This window comes from Nematolebias whitei, chromosome 19 (assembly GCF_014905685.2).
Source record: "Nematolebias whitei isolate Nwh7 chromosome 19, NemWhi1, whole genome shotgun sequence".
Taxonomy (NCBI): domain Eukaryota; kingdom Metazoa; phylum Chordata; class Actinopteri; order Cyprinodontiformes; family Rivulidae; genus Nematolebias; species Nematolebias whitei.
In genome coordinates, this window is record NC_056516.1 from 17,116,808 (window position 1) to 17,140,398 (window position 23,591).

Genomic DNA, 23,591 nt, shown 5'->3' on the forward strand with positions numbered 1-23,591 from the left:
GGGGGGGCAGGATGGAGGGATGAAAATTTACCCAAAAACTGCAGATTAACAGACCTGGGGTGAAAAAACAAACCAACATCAGACGGGTGAAAGAGTTGATGTTGTCTGCACTCTCAGAGGCTGAGACCCAGAAGCACGGGACCCTGAAGGCCCTGGAGAGGATGAGACCAGCCCTGGAAAAGATGTGTCGGCTAGGGCTGCAGCTGAGGATGAAGCTGGCAACTGGACCAGGTTAATGGGTAATGTAATGGGTTAATGTCTGACCTTGACCTTAGAACTGGGGGAACGAGATTACATGACTTGCTGTTGATTGGTGGCACAAATGTGTATCAAGTTTTGTTAAGTTAGCTTGAATGCATCAGAAGTTCTGGGCGTGACATAAGAAAGGTTATGAATGTATGTACATACGGACGGAGACTATACCAAAACATGGCCGCCTTTCAGCAGGCGTAAGAAAATGAAGAACTTACTGTTTAATAGTGCCTGTGGTCAGAGCACTAATAATCCACTGCAGGTCCAGAGTCTTGAAAGGGATTAGCACCAGACTAGTGGCATTGTCCAGGTCTATGGCACTTTCTGGGTACATGAGATGATGAGTTGTTTTCATTCCTACATCTTCCTCAAAGCCACTTCGAGGAGCCTGGTTCATCCTGTAGGAACAGACAAAACAATGACACTTAAGCTCAAAAAGTATTTGTTTTAATATTTGTTTCAGACCAAAGCATGCATGTCAGGCTGCCTTCAGGTCCAGGCCTCCCTTGCAAAAGAGATCTGTGATCTCAATGGGATTTGCCTGGTTAAATAAAGGTTAATAAACATCTTATCTGGCAACTTTTGTCATCTTTATGTCCTCGGACAGTTCAGTGGAATGTTTTTTTCTCTCATTATCGCCTGCTACTGAAAGGCAAAGGTGGACAGTAATTAAGTAATCGTTAATGAAAAAAACGTTGAAACATTTCAGCAAAAAAAGAAACTGTCCAGATGATCTGACTAAAAATTGTTGGAAGTAATCATTAATTTTGCCTGTTTGTGTGTGTTGGTTTGTTAGCAAAATATCCCAAGAACTACTGGAAATCTTTTAAAATGAAATTCTCAGAAGGTAATAAATAGATGTACATATACAATTGAATAACTTTTGGGGTCAACCCAATTCAAGATGGCTGGCACAGACAACTGACTTTATCAACACAAGGGCTATAATTCATTCAATTTTACAAATACTAACCTAGAATTTGGTGTGGTAGTAGTTGAGAATCATTTCACATACTTCAAAGGCTACTCACTGTGAAAAGTTTGACTTAAAACCTTGGCATTAACTTTTCTAGGTAACCCTGTTTGTCTGTTAGCAAAATATCTCATGTCACTGGACAGGTTTTGATGAAACCTTTAAAAATTAATCATTGGATAGACATCTGTAGCTATCCCATGAGATCACGAAGAATGTTTCATATTTTTATTTTTTTACAGAATTGACCAAAATGACTACAATTCTCTTCTCACACCTAGGGACAATTTAGAGTTACCAATCAGTCTAACATGCATGTTTTTGGTCTGTGGGAGGAAACCGGAGTACCCGGAGAAAACCCACGCATGCACAGAGTGAACATACAATTTCCACCATGCAGGCGAAAAAATAAAAAGCACAATCTATTCTGCCCTCCCCATGTTTTGTCATCTAAAAAGCAACTCTAAAATCCTGTGTGCATGTAGAGCCCAGCAATTACCACTTCACAGTGAAGCCGAGGCGTACCTATTATTGTCCAACAATGGAACAGTAATTGTCAGGCATGGAGTTTGACGACCGCAGCTGGCTCCGGTCAGAGGTAGGAAGTGACACATAAGAGAAGATTCCAGAGTCTGACCCTCTGTGTGACTATCATTACCCATCTGAGTGCTCTGGTCTGAGTGGTATCATCTTCCTCATTACAGACTTTTGAGATGACAGCTATATAACAATTTGACATTTTCAGGCCCAGCCTGTCAGAACAACTTCTTGCAAGGCGCATTACTGGCCAAGGCTATTTATTGTTGATGACAAGTTCAATATGCCAAAATTCAGTGACCTTTCTGTTACCAATATTACATTCCTGGTAGATGGTTACATTTGTGGTTTGTGCTAATACTAAACAGCCTAACATTAAGAAAACGTGTTCAGTATTTGTATCTGTAATAACTACATTTTTATGTATAAACTGTATAAATAATATAAGTAGTATAAAAGAACCAAGATCTAAAGAAATGTCAAAACTGCTACAAGTGGCTCATGTAGTGAACTAAGCCTCAGGTCTCAAATCTGGCCTTGAGGGCCTTCCTGGGACAAGAACTGTATTTCATTGATTTGAGTCCAGAAACACAAGATTAAGTTCATCCGGAGACTTTCTAAAGTGTCCTGCACTGATCAATTGAAAGAACACTCTCTTTTTCTATTATCATTACTATCTTACAAATGTCTTGATAATCAAAGTGTGTTAGTTCAAACCATTTTAAATGTTGAAGTGAACGACTCATTTTAAATCAACTGTGAAACAGTATTAATGATTTTTTTTAAAATCCTCATTCAAAGTAGAATTCAAGTTAGAATGTGTTACGGAGTAATTCATGCATTTTCTGATTTTCTGTCTGAAATGAGCAAGTTGTGATGTTGGTCCAAGGTTGGAGGCAAGAAGACAAGTTGTTGGAACGAACTGTCATGTTTTTATATCCTCTCAGACGTAAATAGAGAAGCTGGCACCTGTTTTCCCCCAACTCGCCTAAACATTTCTCTCGTCTGTCTCAAAAACATCTTCTGTCCGTTCCAAAACAATTTTTCTGTTTTTCTGACTTTTAATAACCTCTTACATCACTAAAACACACCCCTGTCTGGTCGATCGACCAATCAGGAACTTCCCAAATGAACCGGAAATAGAACTCTTTAAATGTCGGCACTTCCTAGTTCAAACCAGTCGTTTTGCAGTCGAGTGCAGCCAGTGCAGTCTAGTTCAGTTCAGAGAACAAACCGAACACAAGAAGTGCTGGGGAGAACAGGAGTTCCAGACATGATCCGGAGTTCTTCCGAGTCTCGTGGGAATTATGCAATCTTCCACATCTGAGTGGAACTCTGACGGACTTACAACTCATGTGAGTCCAACCGGGAGGTGAACCTGTGTCGGACGGAATACCGTCGCTACTTCGGGCGATTCACAGCTGTTCCTACGGCGACGCTGAAAGGGTGCGTTAAATGGAACTCCGTACCAGTGGAGACACCTGCTACAGGTAAAGAGTCGATTTATACCACCTAAGTGTACCGAGGAGGAAGCTGGGATCTTAACGGAGAGTGCCGTTCTGATACCGACACATTTCCCTCATCCATCCTTTCTCTCCATTTAAACTTCATTTCCATCTTTAAACTCTTATATCTTGCCAGTGAACATCCAGATATTTTCAGAAATGTCTGTTGTAATGCTTGAAATGGGGAAATCATGGCCGTATGGTTTCCTCCTTGTAAAACTTGCTAATTAATTATGTGTTAATGAAATCAATTTGCCAAATTAATGTAAATGTTTGATGTTAAACTTTGATTCTGTTAATAAATGACCGCATTCATTTGATGGGTCAAAGAAAATTAACGCCTCACGTTACATTTAATTAATTTCAACGCACGATATTATTCAGTCCAGAAAAATGAATGAATCCGTTTAATTCATGGATAATATATCACAGATATATGTTCCTCTACACTCATTCACATCACAATGGTAACCATGTAGCTGTCCTTCTATCCATCACAGCACTCTTCACAGGTCAGGCAGACAAAAATGCAAACTACAAAGTAAGAAACAGAATTAAATAGTTCAGAATAGATGTTATACAACAAGTCCAATAATTTTTGTATGGGAGTTTATTGACAAATTCAGTCAGAAATGGGATAAACACCTGTTCAAAAATACATACATCAATATTTAAAGTATCCACACATCACTATTGCATCTATTATAATAATAATTTTCCACCAGGCATTAATGGTAAATAGAACAAAGTGTCATCAGTATAGCAAGGATTAAAAATATGATGTATTTTATTTATCCAGTAAAAGCCCATACACAGGTCCAAGTATTAAACCCTGAGGAACTCCATGACTAACTCTGGTGTGAGAAGATTCATTATAAACATCAACAAACTGGAATCTATTAGATTCATGCAATTTAAAGCAACTTGGTATTGTTCCTTTAATCCTTGAAGGTTCAAGGTTCTGTATCGGAACATTGTGTTCACTTATCCTGATGCATGCTCAATAATCCAGGTAGAAAAATCCAAAAAAGTTCAATCTGGTCGGTCCTCTGGACACCACAGAACACCACATACATAACACTGTGGACTTTGTGGATAAGGTGAGGGATGTCATCATGGAGACTGATGAAACAATGGTCTCTTTTGATGTCACATCACTCTTTACGTGCATCCCTGTTGATGATGCAGTAGAGGTGGTCAGTTTAAGATTAAAATCAGACACCACTCTGAGCAGCAGGACCACACTTTCCACAGAGCAACTGTGTCAACTCTTGAAACTGTGCCTGCAGTCAACCTACTTCACATATGGGGAGCAATATTATAGGCAGAAACATGGGTGTGCTATGGGGTCTCCAGTTTCTCCTATTGTTGCCAACCTGTACATGGAGGAGGTAGAAAAGAGAGCCTTGACGTCCTTTTCAGGGACACCACCAAGTCATTGGTTCAGGTATGTTGACGACACCTGGGTTAAAATTAAATCTCAGGAAGTCCAACATTTTACTGACCACATCAACTCTGTGGATAAATACATCAAGTTCACATGAGAAGATGAAAAAAATGGCAAGTTGGCTTTCTTGGACTGTGAGGTCTCAGTCTCTGATAGAGGACATTTGCAAACTGAAGTGTACCGCAAACCCACACACACAGACCAGTATTTGCAGTTTGACTCCCATCACCCTTTGGAGCACAAGTTAGAAGTCATCAGGACTCTGTATCACAGAGCAGACAGCATCCCCAGGAGCCAGGTAGAAGGAGAAATCCCACACAAGACAGGCTCTAGAGCAATGTGGATATCCTAACTGGGCCTTCCTGACAGCAGAGAAGAAACACAAACAGGACTCCAGTCAGCCATCAGGTGAAAAGGAGGAACCCAGACACAGACCAGTGGTCATTCCATATGTTGAGGGAGTATCAGAGAAACTGAGACGTTTATTTTCTAAACATAACGTCCCAGTGGCTTTTAAACCCCAAAATACATTACGGCAAAGACTGGTTCATCCCAAAGATCCAGTCCCCCGGCACAAACAGAGTAATATTGTGTATGCTGTTCAGTGTCAGGAGGGCTGTGATCAGTCTTACATCGGGGAAACTAAACAGCCACTGGCCAAAAGGATGGCCCAGCACAGAAGATCAACATCATCAGGCCAGGACTCTGCGGTCTACACTCATCTCCAGGCCAGCGGTCACTCTTTCAAGATGTTCACATCCTGGACAGAGAGGAACGATGGTTTGAGAGAGGAGTAAAGGAGGCCATCTTTGTGAAAAGAAATCATCCATCATTAAACAGGGGTGGAGGCCTCCGGGTTCAACTGTCCCCCTCTTACAATGCTGTGATTGCTAGTATCACTCAGCCCTCTGTGAACAGTAAACAGCCATCAGTGTGCTAATGATCCATTGTTAGGCTGATGGTCCTTCTTGAGCATGTGATCAGCTGGTTTTGGTTGTCAGCAGCAAACTGGTTGATCCACTCTGAGAAGGTGCTATTTAAGAGACTGAGCTGAATACAGCACCTCAGACTGAAGAAGTCTCTTGGATGAGAGACGAAACGTTTCTACATTTTTTTTGCTTTGTTTTGTTTTTGTTTTTTTGAATGTCCAGAGGACCAGATTGAACTTTTTTGGATTGTGTTCACTTGTATCAAATAAGATCTAACAGGTCCGCAATTCCACCATCTGAGACCTTTCGACACATGCTGTTTCATTTCCACCATTTTCTCTCTGCATATTTCTTTTTTGCTCTAATTTACCCTTTTGAAGCCTTTTAAAGACTGCATGAATCTTTTTCTTTCTCTGGGTGGGAAAGAGAATGATAAATGATGTAAATGATGCTACCATAATTTACAACTGTAAGGACAATAAAAATTAACATGGGTTGATAAGTGGACTCTGTTAGCTGTGTGTACACTTAATCATAAAGAAAGATGTGTTGAGTGTTGTAAGCAGATAAATAGTTCGGATTGGTTAAATCAATATTCAGAATGTGGTCCAAATTCCCTGTCCTGGCACTGGAAATTATTCTTAATGGATTCAGAAAAAAAAGAAACTAAAGCTGATTGGTTCTCTGGAACAAATAAAATGGATAGATAATGAACACAAAATTCAGGCTTTTTACCTAGAATACAGAAAAGAGTCATGAATCAAAACAGCACTACATGGAATGTAAATGTGTTTTAGAGACACTTAATTTCAACTCAACTCGATGTGTCTATTCAGCTTCAGCTCATGTGAAAGCTTGGATGTTTGGCCATATTTAAACTAGGAGCTTGATGGTTTATAACAAGAAAAAACTAAGAAAAGAAATAACAGGGCCCATGACATTTTATTATTATTTTTATTTTTTTGTAGGAAAGTAAAATTCAGACAAAAAAATATATATATATTAATGATTTATAACAAAAAATAGATGACAAAAGGAGTGAGACTTACTATGATGTATGGTTTTGAGTCGATGGTGAAGATGTTAAGATTTTCACTGGGAGTGATCAAAATGGACAGGATTAGATATGAGTATGTCATCTAGGGACTGCTCAGGCAAGATTGAAATAAGGCTGAAAGGGTCTGAGTCATTGCAGAAGGTCCAGAGAAGGGGCTCAGATGGTAGAGCTGTTGCCTCTCAGCGAGAAGGTCACTGTTTTAAATCTTGGCCCAGGACCTGTCTGGGTGGAGTTTGCATGTTCTCTCCGTGCATGCGTGGGTTTTCTTCGGGTACTCCGGTTTTCTCATACAGACCAAAAACATGCATTTTCTGATTGGTAACTCTAAATTGTCCCTAAGTGTGAGTGAGAGAGTGAATGGTTGTTTGTCTTGTTTGTCTCTATGTGTCCCTGTGATGGACTGGAGACCTGTCCAGGGTGTCCCCCGCCTCTCACACAGTCATAGCTGGACATGGGCACCAGTGACCCCCCACAACACGAAAAGGAAGAAGCAGGTAAAGATAATGGATGGATGGAAGGTCCAGAGAAGGATTAATGATATATTGGACAAAGGTTGTTGAAAATGGCGCTTCCAGGAAGGAGGGAAAGATAAAGTGGACGTTTGTAGACTTTGTAATGGAGAGTCTTCAGAGGGTTGATACGACAGAGGAGAAAGGACAGCATGTGATGGGGGCAGATGTTCTGCTGCATAAACCCCTAAAAGGGACCAAAGATGACACTGCAGAGCCCACGTTTCCAACACAATGCAACAAAAAGGCTGTAATCAGCCTTTCTTAATGGACATAGACTCAATCCCCAAGACAAAGCAGGTATGAAAAATAGATGAGTACAATTTTCAATTAAATAAAAATTAGAGGCTAAGATTTTTCCACAGCAAAGTGAGAGGCGTACGTACTGTCATTTACAAGACTAAAATGACATCCTACAGTACTAAGACCAAGATTTGGTCCCCTTAAGGATTATCAAGGGTGACTGAAATAAGGTCCCAAAAAGGTAACAAAAATTAAAGACAAAAATTCACATTTTTATCTTTATTTAGACACTTCATTAATTTTCAGTCTTTTTTTTTTAGCCTAACCCCAGCCCTAACCCTAAATTCAATTCACCCTTTATTCTTAATCCTCATCCTTAACCCAAAAATGATGTTCCAACAGGGGCGTCATTTTTATGGGCTGCTGTGGCTGAGTGGTTAAAGCAGTCATCTTCCAGTGAGACAGTTGGTAACTTCTTTGAAAGATGCGGTTTGGATTTTTACTCAGAGTTGGAGTACTGAGATCGAAAGGAATCAAAGACCACTGACCAGATGTTAAAAAAAAATATATTTTTTATTTACAGGATAGTTAGTGAGGGGATCTGGGACTGATGGATCTGCGGGAGACAAAGAAAGGTAGGTTTCAGGTTAGATTTATTTGTCATGTGCAAAATCAACACAAGGTCAACAATGTAATGAAATGCTTAGGATGTGAAGAATGAGAAGACAAGAAGTACTTTGTAGAAAGAAAGAAGGTAAGTAGGATGTTTGCATAAAGATTAGATTTAGTTGTAGATAGATTTGCTTTACTGTGGAATGTTTATCTTCAGGCATGGAGAAGAGAGAAAGAGAGGACTCTAAGGATCAGGGTGTAACGATTATTTCCAAGAGGTAAGTATGTAGAGCGCCAGGTTAGACCAGAGGTGGAAAGGCTGAGCCAGTTTAAACTGAGTCCGTGATTTTGTAGGAAAGTGAATATGAAGAGCTCATGGTGAGGAGAACAGGAGGTATGGATCCAGGCTTGAGGACATAAGTCACAGGGAGACTGGGGAACTCAGGAAGTAGTGGATCTAGGCTCGAGAAGAGGAGTCACAAAGAGGCATTAATTTTCAATGTTCCAGTGAAAAGTTGTGGTCTGGCTCAGCCTTGTATCCAGGTGGAGGGCTCACCGGTGGTTATAAAATGACTCATTATCACAATCTCAACTCTCATCAGTTCCGCACCACACTGCACCATTTAAAGGCCTGCCCACTGCCGGCACCCACCCCTACTCAGCCCAGTTTATGGGACCATCTTGTTTGACATCCCAAGCAGACTGCTCTGAGGTGCCAATTTTGACATAAATAGACAGTAGCCATTGATTGGCCAGCAGAGATATGTCACTGGATAACCCACCCAGCAAGACTGCAAGCTACATCTGAACCGCCAATTCCTCATTGTGTTGACAGATGGTGGCAAAAGAAATGAGAAATGTGGTGGCACAGAGAAATACCAGAGATGATGGGGCAGCATGGCAACACACAGACTTTTAAGCAGTGCTGAGATAAGCTAAAGAAATTAAGTCAGATTATAAGGTGATTAAGGACCACAATGGGCGGAGTGGCTTGACCAGTTACAATACTGCCCACTTTGCATTGACGATACCACCCACAGAGCAGGGAAACAAGTCACAGTGGCAAATCACCTATACCTGAGAAGAATCGATAAGATGAGGACGGAGTTGAGTCGTACTTATCTTAGCAAAGTGGCTAGAGACAGCTGATTCCAATTGGCTCTGCCTACTACTCAAGAGCTGCAGGAGGTAGTAAATGTACAGAACAGGGTAAACAGTCACTGGAATCCTCACAGTTAAGGGTTTGATTGCACCAATATCCAATTACAAGTCAAAGTGTGCCGCAGCAAGAGACTGAACCCCTCATTATATCCGATGTGTGTCCCATGTGCATGAATGTGATCTAAAGATAAGTAATGTTATTAACTGACTTTATATGTATGTGAATGTTTCTGTCCAGTGCCCTGAGACAACTTCGGTTGTGATTTGGTGCTAAATAAATAAACTGAATTGAACTGAATTAAAACACTGATTAGTCTCTATAGAACAATATATTCAGAATAGCTTTGTAGAGCTGTAGTAGAGTACTGTATAATGAGAGTACAGATTGTGTTGTAAAGTGCTTTGCGTATCCTTGTTGGATAGAAAGGTGCTGTATAAGTACAGTTAATTTACCTTTTACCATATAGCCCTCACAAGGACTATTGGTCCTGCCAAAATAGGGGATTAAATTTAAAAAAATCCTAAAAAAGCAAAAAGAAGTGCAAATATACAAAAAATAACATTTGATATACAAAGCTTATTGATGTATACTGTTTGTCTAATTATTGCTCGCTGCCAAAAATGAAGGGGGATGATGTTTTCACCCATGTCTGTGTGTGCCGTGTCTTTGTCATTTTTGCAAAATATCGAGTGAACCACTGGACAAACCACTTGAGCAAAACTTGCAGAACATCCATCCATCCATCCATCCATTATCTTTACCCGCTTATTCCATTTTGGGTCACGGGGGTCGCTGGTGCCCATGTCCAGCAATCACTGTGCGAGGGGCGGGGTACACCCTGGACGGGTCGCAAGTCCATCACAGGGACACTTGCAGAACATTATAATTCAATGTGCTGCCAACAGCTGGCTGCCACAGCTAAGCGGCATCAGAAAACACAATAATAGCCACAATACAGTTAACTTGACAGATACTGTGCTAAAGATTGGGGTGGTAGAAGCTGAGATTCATTCTCAACACTCAGAGCTAACACATTTCACAAGATCCTGCACAAGATCAAATATAACATGACTTACAGGGTTTGACCAAAACAGATTTAACTCCATCCCTTTACATCATAACATGAAATTAGTTTGAAACTATTGCATGAAAGGTGAAAGATAAGCATTGCTTCAGGGAATCCTAAGCCTTTAATTTTATTTCTCTTCATTTCTCTTCCAAATGGCCAAAAAGTCCTGGTGTTCTGACAGTCAGCCCCACACATCAAGATGCAGCCCGATCACACACCATGTGATAGCCAGCTAACATTTTAAAGGTCAGTGGGGTTTCAGTGCTCTCTCTTCCTGCTTGCCAGTCTGCTGTTGTTACCACTGCTGTCCTTTACCAACCTCTGTGTGCGAAAACTTTTAAAATGCTTTCACAGTTTCAAATGACTAATGATCACAATGAAGACCGAACACTGCAATAATAATACTGAAGCAGAAAGAGACCACAATAAAATGTAAAAATAAGTTTTAAAGCTTGTTATTAACAGGATAAAATAAAACTAATTTAACTCCACATGGAACTGAAGCTGATAACATTTACTGTCACGGCTTTCTAAGGGAGGCTGTAAGTCCCAATCTGTGGACCAAAACATGGTTGACTAATATACAATTCACTTTGTTGGGTAGTGGCAGGGATGAGAACTTGGTTCTTCACATCATTGATAAATATTGTTCAGTAATGGGGAGAACACTGGCTCATTATAAGTTAAATGTTGGTTCTTTGAAAGGCTTCAAAATTTCATGAACTAAATTTTACCATAAACTCTTAATCAAACTAAAGGGAAGGGGACGTGGGAAGGGAAATATGAGATTGTCATCATTGTATGTTCTCATACAATGGCAAAATTTGTTCTCTGCATTTAACCCATCAAACCTGAGATATACCCAGGTGGATCAGTGAGCAGCTATGTAAGCACCCGGGAGCAATTAGGGATTAGGTGTCTTGCTCAGAGACACCATGACATGTGGGAAGGGCTAGGAGTCGAACCACGACTTTCTGGTCCCAAGTTGGCTGCCATATATACATCTACCTCATCTCGGCCCCCAAAGACAGAGGGATCAGGCTGGAAAGGATGTGCATCAGGTTAGGCTTGTTAAAGATAGGAATTGTAATAATCTAGCAAGTGAAGGGAGTGTGACGGAAAGATGGAAATAATATTATGAAGAGCTAATGAATGAAGAGAATGAAAGAGAAAGAAGAGTAGAGGTTATAGAAACTGTGGACCAGGAAGTAGGAAAGATTAGTGAGGGTGAAGTCCAGAAAGCTCTGAAAAGAATGAAGAAGGGGAAGACAGTAGGACCTGATGACATACCAGACGAGGTTTGGAAATGTCTTGGAGAGATGGCAGTGAGGTTTTTGACTCAAATATTCAGTGGCATATGAGACGTGGTGGCGCAGAGGCTAAAGAGGTGGGCCTGTGATCAAAAGATCACCGGTTCAACTCCTGGTACAGACAACATCAAAAATGTGGGTGGGATAGGTGAAGCACCCACATCAACCAACCTATTCCCCCGCTCGCCTGTGGGGGCGCTGCACCAAGAACTACTGAAAGAAACGACAGAAAAACCTCTGAAGACACGTCTTCCTCTTCTTCTGTAAATAAAAATAAAAACGAAGTGGCATCAAGTTTTAGCAGTTTTAGGAGTTATATTTTGTCATTTTTCAAAAATGGACTTAGCATGAGCAGAAGATGAGACAGAAGACCATGGAGAATATTGTTTTTCCACACAAGGCAGCTGACGGCTCCATATAAGGTCAGAGAAATGCGTGTTTGTTTACCCTGCGGAGCGGGGCTCGGTCTGTTTACATTCACACTGTACTCGAACCGCGCTGGAGTTCGTTTCTACCGGACCGAGACCTAGGTTTTAGCCCGGGCCAGAGTTCGCCTTTTTGTTCCGTGACAGGGTTTGATGGCGCGTTCACACCTCTCTAAACGAACCGGACGTTTTAGGAAAACGAGCTAGAGTTCGATTAAAGCGGACTAAACAGGGCTAGTGTGAATGCACCCTTAGCCTTTGACAGAAATTTCAAACAGTTAGTTAGTTTCATAAAGCCCAGTTGTAATTTTTGGAAGGTTTAGTGTATTTAGGTTTAATGTACAAGTACCTGAGTGTGCACCTGAATGACAGCCTCAGCTGGGGCAACAACACCACCAGCCTGATCAAGAAAGCTCATCAGAGACTCTACTTCCTCAGGCGGCTGGTCTGGGAAGCTCAGTCATCACCTCCTTCTACAGGTGTGCAGTGGAGAGCATCCTGTGCTCCAGCATCAACGTGTGGCATGGAGGCTGCACAGCTGCAGAAAGAAAAGCTTTGCAGAGAGTGGTGAAGGCTGCACAGAAGTCTGTCGGAGTCAGTCTCCCCACCATCACAGACATCTACACCTCTAGATGCAGGAAGAGAGACACCTGCATCATGAAGGACCCCACTCACCCAACACACACACACTTTTTGCCCCGCTCCCCTCAGGAAGGAAGTTGAGGAGCATTAAGTGTAGAACCACTAGACTGAGGAACAGCTTCTACCCTGAAGCTCATAAATCCCTAACCAGGATAATCACTGTGAAAAAAAAAACACTATAACGCCACTTTGATTGGTGATATGTGCTGCTGATTATCCATGCTGCTGATTATTTCATGTTGCTGTGTTCATTCGTACCATTTGTCCACACAGGCTAATGTTCGGGCTGCTGTTGTCGCCGTATTGTTTTGCATTATTAGTGTTTTGCATATGACTTGGATTTTTAACGTACCATTTGGCGTTGGTTTAAAATATATCTTAGTGTACATCTTAGATCATTATATACTGTTTCTTTTTACACTTTATATTTTTGCTATTGTTGGGTGTAACTGGAACCCTGTGTACATAATTTAATTCTGCCTCATGTACCACATGTGATGAAATGACAATAAACCTACTTGAACTTGAACTAGTATCAAACGTTGTGACAGAAATGAAACAATAAGGGAACAGTATAAGTGTGTTTCAATGCTTGTGATATGGAATCCTTATATAGCTAGCCTGCTATGCTTTGTGCTTTTGCTTTTCTATATTGCTATATGGCAAAGGTTTAATGACCCAGTAATTTGTTTTTAGGACCCATCTCACCAATTTTGACTGTTCAGAGCTATTTAATTGCTTTTTCTTTCTTAAATTTTTTGACTCGTGTCACAAGCTCTCCAAACGTTACCTGCTCTGAGTGTGCCATTTAGCGATACTGCATGAGACACTAAATGCTATTTTACATGTTTGACCAAAAAGGTTACAACTGTCTCATTTCTTAACAAAAGATGTTCTTAATTTAAAACTCTGGTATGAAAGATAGCAAGCCACATGCATTTCTTTAAGGAATGTTTTAGTTTCAGAAAGCATTTGCGTTAGTTAAAAGAAAAATCCCAGTTCTGTTGGATTTAGGATCAATTCTAATGGAGTTACTAGTAGGAGCAAACACTATAATGTAGATTCTAAGCTTGACTGATCCTCCATTCAGCAGAATAAAAATGAATGATGAGACAATCAGACATGCAGAGAAGCCTTTTCCCTTTAGATAAAATATGCACTGGAGTGGAGCACAGCAGCAGAGACAACATGGCTGCTCTCAAAACAGCATGTTAGACGCTTTTAAAAAATAATCCATGTTTGATTACTTTCAGACAAAAAAAAAGTTTAGGATTTGTAACATCTCCAAAATCTTACAATAGCTTTGAAATATATTTATTGTGTGAATGCTGACTCTGCATTCACACTATTGTTTAACCTTTAGACAATCATACTACTTTTACTTTTCAAACTACTTACCCGGTACCTTTATTCAAAGTAAAATTACCTGTTGAAACACACTGAGATACTGTATCTTCAGCTGTTTGAAATCTGACTCAGATTACTTGATCATTTTAATGCTATTTTTAGTGTTAAGCTAATGTTCTGTTACCAGCTTTTAGCTACTACAGTTTTTAGCTATTTTTATATTTTAACCAATATTCTGCTTCCTTTAGCTTTTAGCTGTCATTATGCTACTTTAAGCTATAGTTTTAATAATTTTAGCTACTGCCTGTCTGGTTAGTTTTAGCATTTGTTTTGTTAATTTTAATCACATTTTTGCTAATAGTATCCATTTTATTATTTGTACCTATTGATTTGCTACATTGCTCATTTGTTCTGTTTATTTTAATCTTATATACCTAAAGGGATTTTAGCTAATATTTTATTGTTTCAGTTTTTAACTTCTCTTCTGCTGCTTTTAGTTTTAGCCTTCTGCTCACTTTAGCCTGTGTTTAGCTAATTTTTGCTTCGGTTCTTCTCATTTTAGCTTCTGTTCTGCTTATTTAGTCTGTATTCTGCTAGCTTTGTTTTGCTCATTTTAGCCACTGTTTTTGTGACAATTGTCTGTCCTGTCTGTTCTCTGTGTTTTTCCTCGTCCTCGTGTGCACAGCTGATCCAAATCCCAATCATCCCAGGTGTTTCTCCTCTCACCTCGTTAGTGCCAGTGTCACTCCTTTGGTATCCAGGGATCATCATAGCCTTCTCACAGTGTCCATGGTATGATCTGCTCTTCACTTTTTGATAATGTAAGTTTTGCTGCCTTGTCAGCATTTTGGTTAGTTTTTTGTTAAATAAATCATTATTTTTACTCTGGAGTCCTCCTGCCTCTGCCTGCACGTGGGCTTGACACTTAAATTGCCAGATCATGTCAGTTTAGCCTATTTACCCTGTGTTTAGCTAATTTTAGCTTCTATTCTGCTTCTTTTACCTTTGGTCCTGCTCATTTTAGCATCAATTCTGTGTATTTAGGCTGTATTGTACTCATTTTAGCTTATTTTCTGCTCATTTTAGCTTCTGTTCTGTGTATTTAGGCTGTATTGTACTCATTTTAGCTTATTTTCTGCTCATTTTAGCTTCTGTTCTGCTAATTTTAGCATATGTTCTGCTTATTTAGTCTTTATTCTGCTCATTGTAGCTTCTGTTCGGGTCATTTTAGCTTCTGTTCTGTAAATTTTAGTTTTGTTTTTCTTGTTTTAACTTCAGTAACTCAGTTTGGCTTCTTCAACAAATGTCTGTGAACCCATTCAGCATTTTTGCATTCACACTGCATCTTCACAAAAAATATTCTTCTACTCCCATCAATCATTCTCCATTACTTGTGTCACGTTTGTTTCTTCTGTTCGTGTGCAGCTCTTTGTTCGTTATCCTATTGCTGCTCATTCTATAACAATTAATAGATCATGATTTGAGACAGGCCGTTACAATCCCAGTTTAGTTTAATCTCTGCAGTAAAAACGTGTTGGAGTGCAACAATCTCACTTCCATCTCCATAGAGTTGACTGTATTTTCACAACTGTGGTATAAAATCTGTGTCATTGCATTTAAGATGTGCTTTTGGTCTAAATTCAGACATAAACAGGATTTAGATAGCACATATAGCTACGTGAAAGCTTTTCAAGCATAGTATAAATAGATTTGGTGATAATATGCCGTAACTTATCAATCACTGTGTTTCAGAAATGCAAAAATATCACTTTACAATTTAAATTAAACAGTGCCTTATTAGTATTTCAAAGACAATACGCATGAAAACATTTAATTATTCAAAAGCTTTGCAGTCTGTCTGTCAGAGGAAGATGCAGAGGCTGTTGTTGTGATGACTCCAAACTATTCCACCGCTGCACACTACTGAGAAAACATGAAGCTTTAGGCCAACAGGTCAGTGCTGATTAGTACTCACAACAATCTTTAAAGATGGTTTAATGGATCTCTGTCTATTCATTCAACCTTTATTTATGAAGTATTGAGGGGGCCAAGATGGTGTAGAGGCAGGGCAGCCGGCTTGGGACCCGAAAGCCCCAGGTTCGATTCCCAGTCACTGCACATCATGTGGCGTCTCTGGGCAGCACGTCTCATCCCCAAAATGTCCCCCGGGCGCTTTCAATAGCTGCCCGCTGCACCACCTGGTGGTGGATGGGTTAAATGCAGAGACTAATTTCGCCATTGTATGGAAACATACAGTGCTGACATTGTGATGACATTATTATTATTATTGTTTTATTTTGGTACTTACTTTGCTCCAGAATCATTTCTCATTCAGTAATTTGTCACAAAGTACTTTATTAAACCCTCTACAGGCAGTGGTGATGGTCGTAACATACCGATGTAAATACAAAACATGCAGTTACATTATCGCCCAACAGAAAAGGTAGCAGGTGATGTGAAATTGTTCACGGAAATTCATGGCCTTAAATTTAAGATTTTGTTTTTCCAAATATGACCCATCTTATCAAGCTGAGGATTCATTCAAGGTTCTTTATTGTCGTTTGCATCACATGTGGTACATGAGGTGGAATTAAGTTATTTACTCAAGGTGCCAGTTGCATCCAAAAATAGCAAATATAGTATAAAAAGAAACTGTATATAAGGATCTAAGATATACATAAACACCAATAATGTAAAACAATACGGTTTATTATTATTGTCAGTACAGTCACGAGGTTATCTAGATAGATACAGGCAGATATAGAGCATTGGTTGAAAATGTGACAATATGAATTTGTCAAAATATGATGAATAAATACCTTTTATCTATGAGTCCCTTGAAGGAAAAGACTGAAATATAATCTTAATGTTTTGAGAATTACCAACAACTTACGATGGTTTTGAGCAAAAAAAACTTAAATGTTTTGCTAATTTCCCTGCATTCTAGCCAATCCTTTTTCAATATGAGCTGGAAAAATACTCCAAATGTTGTTTGAGGTTTCCTCTTTCAAACTATGTCAAGAAATTCTCATTAGAATATGCTAAAAATAAGACTCCAACCGATTTTTCCAGGATTTATTGATTCCTGATTAGGAAAACCAGTCAAGCTAACAGGATGATTAATGTATGAAAATGCAGCTTAAAAAGTTAGAAATCTAAAAATGTGCTTCATTTAGTTTGACCAAAACTGATTTTATATGACAGGTCACAAATATACAGTTGCAGTCAGAAGTTTTCAAAACCTCATCATCGGCATTAGTGTCATATTAATGTTTCTCAAAACATCCAAACTTTGTTGCGTTGGAATAATAATCAAACAAGTTTTCATCCTCAGGTTTGACTTTATTCTTAAAATAATATTTAAATTTTATTCTCAACACTTGAGCTTTAATTTCAGCTTTACAGTACAACATTTACTGCAGAACTATCATACGTCTATAGACGATTCATTTTTGAAAAAAGTGTAATTTGAGATGGCTGCCATAGCTAATCGATATTAGCCAACACAAAACTAGCTATGACCCAGTCAATCTTACAGATATTAATTGGCGGTAAAGCTGACATCATTTGCAGCCCACACGCTGGGGGTGGGATCTTGTGATCTTGCAGGAGGTTGAGCATTTTCAACATTTAACCAAAACTGCTCTATATTTCAATACGATTAGTCTAAAATTACGAGATAAAAAATGGCAGGTGATTTGCAATCTTTTAAGGACTCCAGAGTTTTTAATAAGTTTCATTTTCACATCATTTAACCAGGACAGAGTGCAATCAAAACATAAATGTAAAACCATTCGATGCATTGCACCAGATTTAGTCTTGGGATAATTTTTATCTGTATCATTCAGCTTGACTTTAAGAAAACGTGCCATACTTGACCCAAAAGAGAGTGCAGCTGTGTGAAACACTGAAGCTTTAACTGACCTGATAATGAAATCACTGGAGTCAATGAGTCCCCCATAATGTGAACCCTTCAGGTTCCCAGAGTTCCCCACCACGGCGCAGGTTCTGCAGCGGTCAGGGCCAGCGTCGGCATAAAGCACCTCATCAGGGATGACTTTGAACAGCTCCTCTACAACTTCACTGAAATTGGCCGGCTGCCTCTCTGCCTGTAACCACTGGAGACAAAAAAGAGACCGTCCTCAGAGAGAGAGACTCAACTCTGGGGACACTTAATTGATTGAACAAGAGCTGCAAAGCTCTACAGACAGAGAGGCAGAAAATAAACCAAGTTAAATGCACTACTGTGCACTGCTACTGAATGAAAAATACTATTATGGATCTGGTGAGCTGGACTTTCAACGCAATCAACAAAATCTTTTCAACAAAATGACAGGGTCCTGGAGAACCCTCTTGTCTGGCTGAGGTTCACGCTGCGGGGTATGTCAGAGATCTGTGGGGAGTTTGGCAGCTGATGTGTCTCTGTCCTGTCTCAGGAGGACGTTGAAGACATTTATTTGGATTTATGATAGCAGGGTTTCTGCTGTTTGTTTGGCATTTATCAACGTTTGAAGAAGACATCTGCAGCAGTTTCGGTCATGGCAAAGCTCCGAATCTGTGTGAAGGTTTGGTTTGTGCTATGAGGACTCAAAATCAGCTGACTTACAAGCTAAACCATAAGACGGAGGTGATTTGTGAGAATCGCAGGCCACCTGCAGCTTCTAGGACACGTCAGCATGTTGGGATCGACCTTGAGGAAGGCTCATAACACGGATCAGAGGAATATCCATAAATCTGGCCATTTTGGATCGGGAAAGTTCCAGCAGGACTCAAGGCTGACAAGAAACAGTTTGCCTGAAGAAAATCAACAGTTGTGGCTTATCTGAATCTGACTCCCCCCATTTGGCCTCGGATATGAGGATATGAGCCATGGGTAACTTCGTCTATCCCCCCCCCCCCCCCCCGCATCCGAGAACTTCTGTGCAGGCTTATCAGAACTGCTGGCTGAACAACATCAGGACTGTGTCCCATCTGAAAGTGCTGCATGGACAAACTCAACGTCTTGACGTCAAATGCATATGTAATCGTGTTTATAAATGTGCTTGCTGGTAGTTTTTTGATGACTCAAATCGTGTCCTGATGGGGCAAGATGTGAAGTGATCTTTTTTGTAATACCACTATCCATCCTCGTATCTCTTACCTTTTTCTATCTAAAGGTATTCTGATGAAGAATAAGGGGCCGTGCTATTATAGCAGCAGCAACGTGCACTCTGTCCATCTTTTGGACGACTGTACAAACATAATTTCACTGTATCCTGGTATGATAAAACTTATTCTGATATTATGCTGATAAACTGTATGGCTGTTGGTCTAAACTTTAGTTTTACTCATTCAAAAGAAATGATTATTATAGAAAACTTTTAAAAAAATCTAATATTAATTTTTAATTCGGTCAGATTAATTAAAAAATGAGACTTGAATGACTTGTTTCATAGAAACTACAGCAGCACATGCATCCTGGAAGCTTTGGCAACATACTGGAGGACTAAATGCACATAAACACGGGGCTCGTGCCTCTGCCTTGCAGCAGGACCATCTGGTATGGCTGCCGCAGAGGACGGGACTACTCCCTCGTCTAGTTCTCCAGTAAAAGCATTGTTTAAAACGAGTAGTGACAGCTTGCAACCTTGCATTCATTTTCCTATTCTGGCCTTTAATTAGACATTGCATGATGAGAATGTGGTAAGATCTGAGGCACTGGATCCAATCCAGAGACTGCTAGAATACCTGAGTGACATACAGTACCTTGAAGGAGTGTTCATACTCCTTGAACGTTTTTTCAACATGTAGGAAAGTTCACGTATACTAAAAATATATCGCAGTGTCCCTACGTGGCTTGTGGCAAACTACAAATGGCAGCCCTATGCCTTTCTTTCAATGAGTAATTTTATTGCCACTCCTCCATAAAAGCCAAATTAGTGAAGCTCACAATCTGCTGCTTCCTTGAATAGATAACTTTTAGTAATTGGCTTTTTTATGTATGTGAATGTTTCTGTACAGCGCTCTGAGATAACTTCTGTTGTGACTTGGAATTGTAGAAATAAAATGAATTGAAATTAATTGAACTGATAGTTGTTGTGTGTCTGTCAGTTGAGGTGGATGGCTACATCCTGGTAGGTTTGCAATTAATGTCATCCATCCATCCATCCATCCATCTTTATCTGCTTCTTCATTTCTGGGTTATGGGAGTCACTGGTAACAATATTCAGCAGTTACTGTGTGAGTGGCGAGGGACACCTGGACAGGTCTCCAGTCCATCGCAGCGACACATGGAGACAAACAACCATTCACTCTCTCACTCACACCTAGGGACAATTTAGAGTTACCAATCAGCCTAACATGCATGTTTTTGATCTGTGGGAGGAAACTGGAGTACCTGGAGAAAACCCACGCAGTACACATGCAAACCCAGAAAGAACCCCAGCTGGGATTTGATCCAGCGACACTCTCGCTGAGAGGTGGCAGCTCTACCAACTGAGCCACCGTGCTGCCCCCGTTGCTATCATACTATTCACATTTTCAGATGATGGACTGATTAAAGCTCCATGAAATATTCAAAGCTTGGGAAAGTGTTTAATAACCTAACCCTGCTTTAAACTCATCAACAACTTTCTCTCAGACCTTGGTCTTCATGGTGCTGTTATGCTCTGTAACAAACATCTGAGGCCTCCATAGAACAGCTGTCTTTATGCTAAGATTAAATTACACACAGTTGGATGGTCTTGTCTGATTTCTGAACTCAAATGGATTTTAGTTAAAAGTATCAGAGGACAGGACTGAATACAAATAGCCGCAACACTTTTCAGAAATTTAAATTAATGAATCATTTTCTTTCAACTTCACAGTTATGTCCTACAATGTGTTGGTCTATCACAAATTTTCAGATAAATCATGGCTATGACTGAATTTTCCAGCTAACGTTTGGCATGTTTGTAGCTCACAGTCATTCACACAACACTCTACGCGCTAACGGATCACACACAATTTGAGACTGAGCATAAGGTTTGACCAAAATGGCCACAACTCCCATCATTTGTCAGCAGATGATTATCTTAGTTTAAAACTCAGGAAAGGCAGCGAGCGATATGCCTTCCGTTAAGAAATGCTAGACCTTGGGCCCTCCTACCTTAACCTCCATCACCCCAGTTTGCCATCCTGACGCTCTTAAAGCTAGTATGTGGGATTTTTTTTTTTTTTTCATTTACCCTTTATTTATCCAGGTTAGTCTCATTGAGCCACGAAAACTCATTTTCAAGAGAGACCTGTTTTAGGGAGCACATGGTGGGGGTTAAGGGCCTTGCTCATGGGCCCAGAGTGGGGCGAATGAGGGTGGGGGCAAGTGTGGGTGTTTCACCTACCCCACCCACAATTTTTGATGTTGTCGGGGCCGGGGCGTGAACCGGCGATCTTCGGATCACAAGCCCACCTCTCTAACCTCTGCGCCACCACTCCCCAAAACTCTATTTTGGCATCATTCATTAGCTTTGATACTCAAACCTGTTTCTCACAGACCAGAAACATAGTTCCTCTGTTTTTAGCAGTATGTGCTACATGAGCACCTCTGGAAAATGTGACCACACTGGTAAGACATTATTCCTCTATGGATTCTGGCCACAGGTGGTGGTTTTTCTACGAATGATCCTGAGTGAGTATAACGCTGTGGTATTACTAAAAGAAATACATTAGTGATTGAAACTTCATCTCTCCTTATCTGCAGATTTACAGAAGGAGAGATGGTGAGAGGAAACACATATTTCCATGTTTCACTTTTGTTTAACACAGAGAAACTGTGCGTGGGAGTTTGTTTCACAACTTAATCCTGGTAAAGATCTCGAGGATTTGAAACAATCGATGTGGCCAAAACAAACATGTTTTTGGAAGCTTCGAAGCAGCATGTGATCTCCTTTATGGCCTTTCCAATTCTGCACCTCATCTGTTCTCAGAAATCGAACGTGCAGGATGCATTATTTTATTTATCTCTGTTTTAGTTTTCTGTAAGACACCACTGCAAAAATGTCAAAATTAAATCTCTTGAGTCTTACCTGCCACCACCTAAAGGTCTCTTCAGAGAGGACGCTGTTCTCTTTGGTCATCAGAGGGTGGATGGACTGATTGAAGCGTTCAGCAAACCACGGGTCCCCTTCTTGCTCTGCTATGCACTGCCGACAGGCACACAACCCTTTGGAGAAAAAGCTGTCTGAAAGCTGAAACGCGTGCTTGAAGATATAGAGCGATGGGTCCCTGAAAGTGTAACTAAACAAGAGCATTGTAAAGGTAACGCCACAAAACAGGAGTGCAAAGTTCCTGACTTTTCTTCGTTTGACTAGAGACATGTCGCAGTCACAATCAGTTGGTGGGAGACGTAGAGAAGGAAGCAAACAGATACAGCATCACAGCTCGAGAGTCCCAAAGATGTGAGAAAAACACAGCCCACATGGTACAAGCAGCCTTCCCTGGTGTCCTTACTCTTCAGATAACTGAGGACTTGGTGCAAAAATCCTCCCAATCAAAGCTTCAGTAGAGTATCTTTGAAGAGACGTCTAAATCAGCACAGGGTACATTCCCTTCGTGATTCGGGCAGTGTGATGGTTCCTGGTTACATTTTAAACTGACGGCTCAGATGCTGACTTTGCAAGGTCAATGTCCGGTGTTACCCACTCCTAAGAATCCACCTAAAAGGAAACAAAAAGACAAAATCATTTTACCTGGAAAACAGACTTTTATGCTTCTACAGTAAATCAAGTGACAGTGTAACAGTTGTAATATTTTATGTTTAAGTATTTTTAATATTTGGGTGGGTGGTTGGATGGATGGTGTCTTTCAATTTACACAGAAATAGGAGCGCATATAAAAAAAGGCATTATTTGGATGTTTGGAACGAGATGTCTGGGCCTCGCTGCTCAAGCTGCTGCTCCCACTGTCAGTATCGGCTGGAGGACTGAACCCAGAATGCAGGCAGGCACGAGGAGCTCAAAAACACCTTTATTATAAACGGTAAAACAAAATGATGTGGCAGCAGAACACTTACAAACATGGAGTTACTTTGAGGACAATGAAGAAAATGGGAAAAAACAAGGATTGACGTGGTAAAAACCAACTATGCAGAACTCATCTGAACACAGCAAGACACAAAATGTTTAGGCAAACAGGGGGATGAGGACTTGGGCGTGGATGCCTGTAGACTGTTCTGACTAGACAAACATTGAGGAAGCTGACTAAGAATGGATGAGAAATGGCACAAGGAACATGGGGAAGCTGAAACAAGAAAAACAAGAAGAAAAGAAAGAACAGTTCTAAAAGAACCCTAGAAAAAAATATACAAAATAAAGACAGGTCAAGATCTAAACTGAACACGAACCCAAGATACAGAAAAAAAGGTCTGATATACAAAGAACTATCAACATTGTTTAATATATTTAATCATATGTGTAAGATCATTGTTGTTCCTTTACATTTAGTTTAGACAAGCGGGCGTAATTCACAAAAACATCAAAGTTAGAGCAGGTTACAGAAAATTAGACTTTGCACGATTTGAACTGGTAGTTTGATCTTAAGCATGTATGTTATCTTCA

General features: G+C 40.2%; 1 protein-coding gene across 1 annotated transcript in view; it reads right to left on the minus strand.

Moving 5' to 3' along the window:
* Nucleotides 1–22,352, minus strand: part of LOC119426129 (CMP-N-acetylneuraminate-beta-galactosamide-alpha-2,3-sialyltransferase 1-like) — a 33,477-nt gene extending 11,125 nt beyond the window's left edge. Inside the window, exons 1-3 of the mRNA XM_037693689.1 lie at nt 22,062–22,352; nt 17,944–18,137; nt 471–650 (exon numbers count right to left, since the gene is read on the minus strand). Of these exons, the coding sequence (XP_037549617.1) occupies nt 471–650; nt 17,944–18,137; nt 22,062–22,352 (665 nt within the window). The remainder of the gene's footprint in view (nt 1–470; nt 651–17,943; nt 18,138–22,061) is intronic.
* Nucleotides 22,353–23,591: the final 1,239 nt, after the last annotated feature.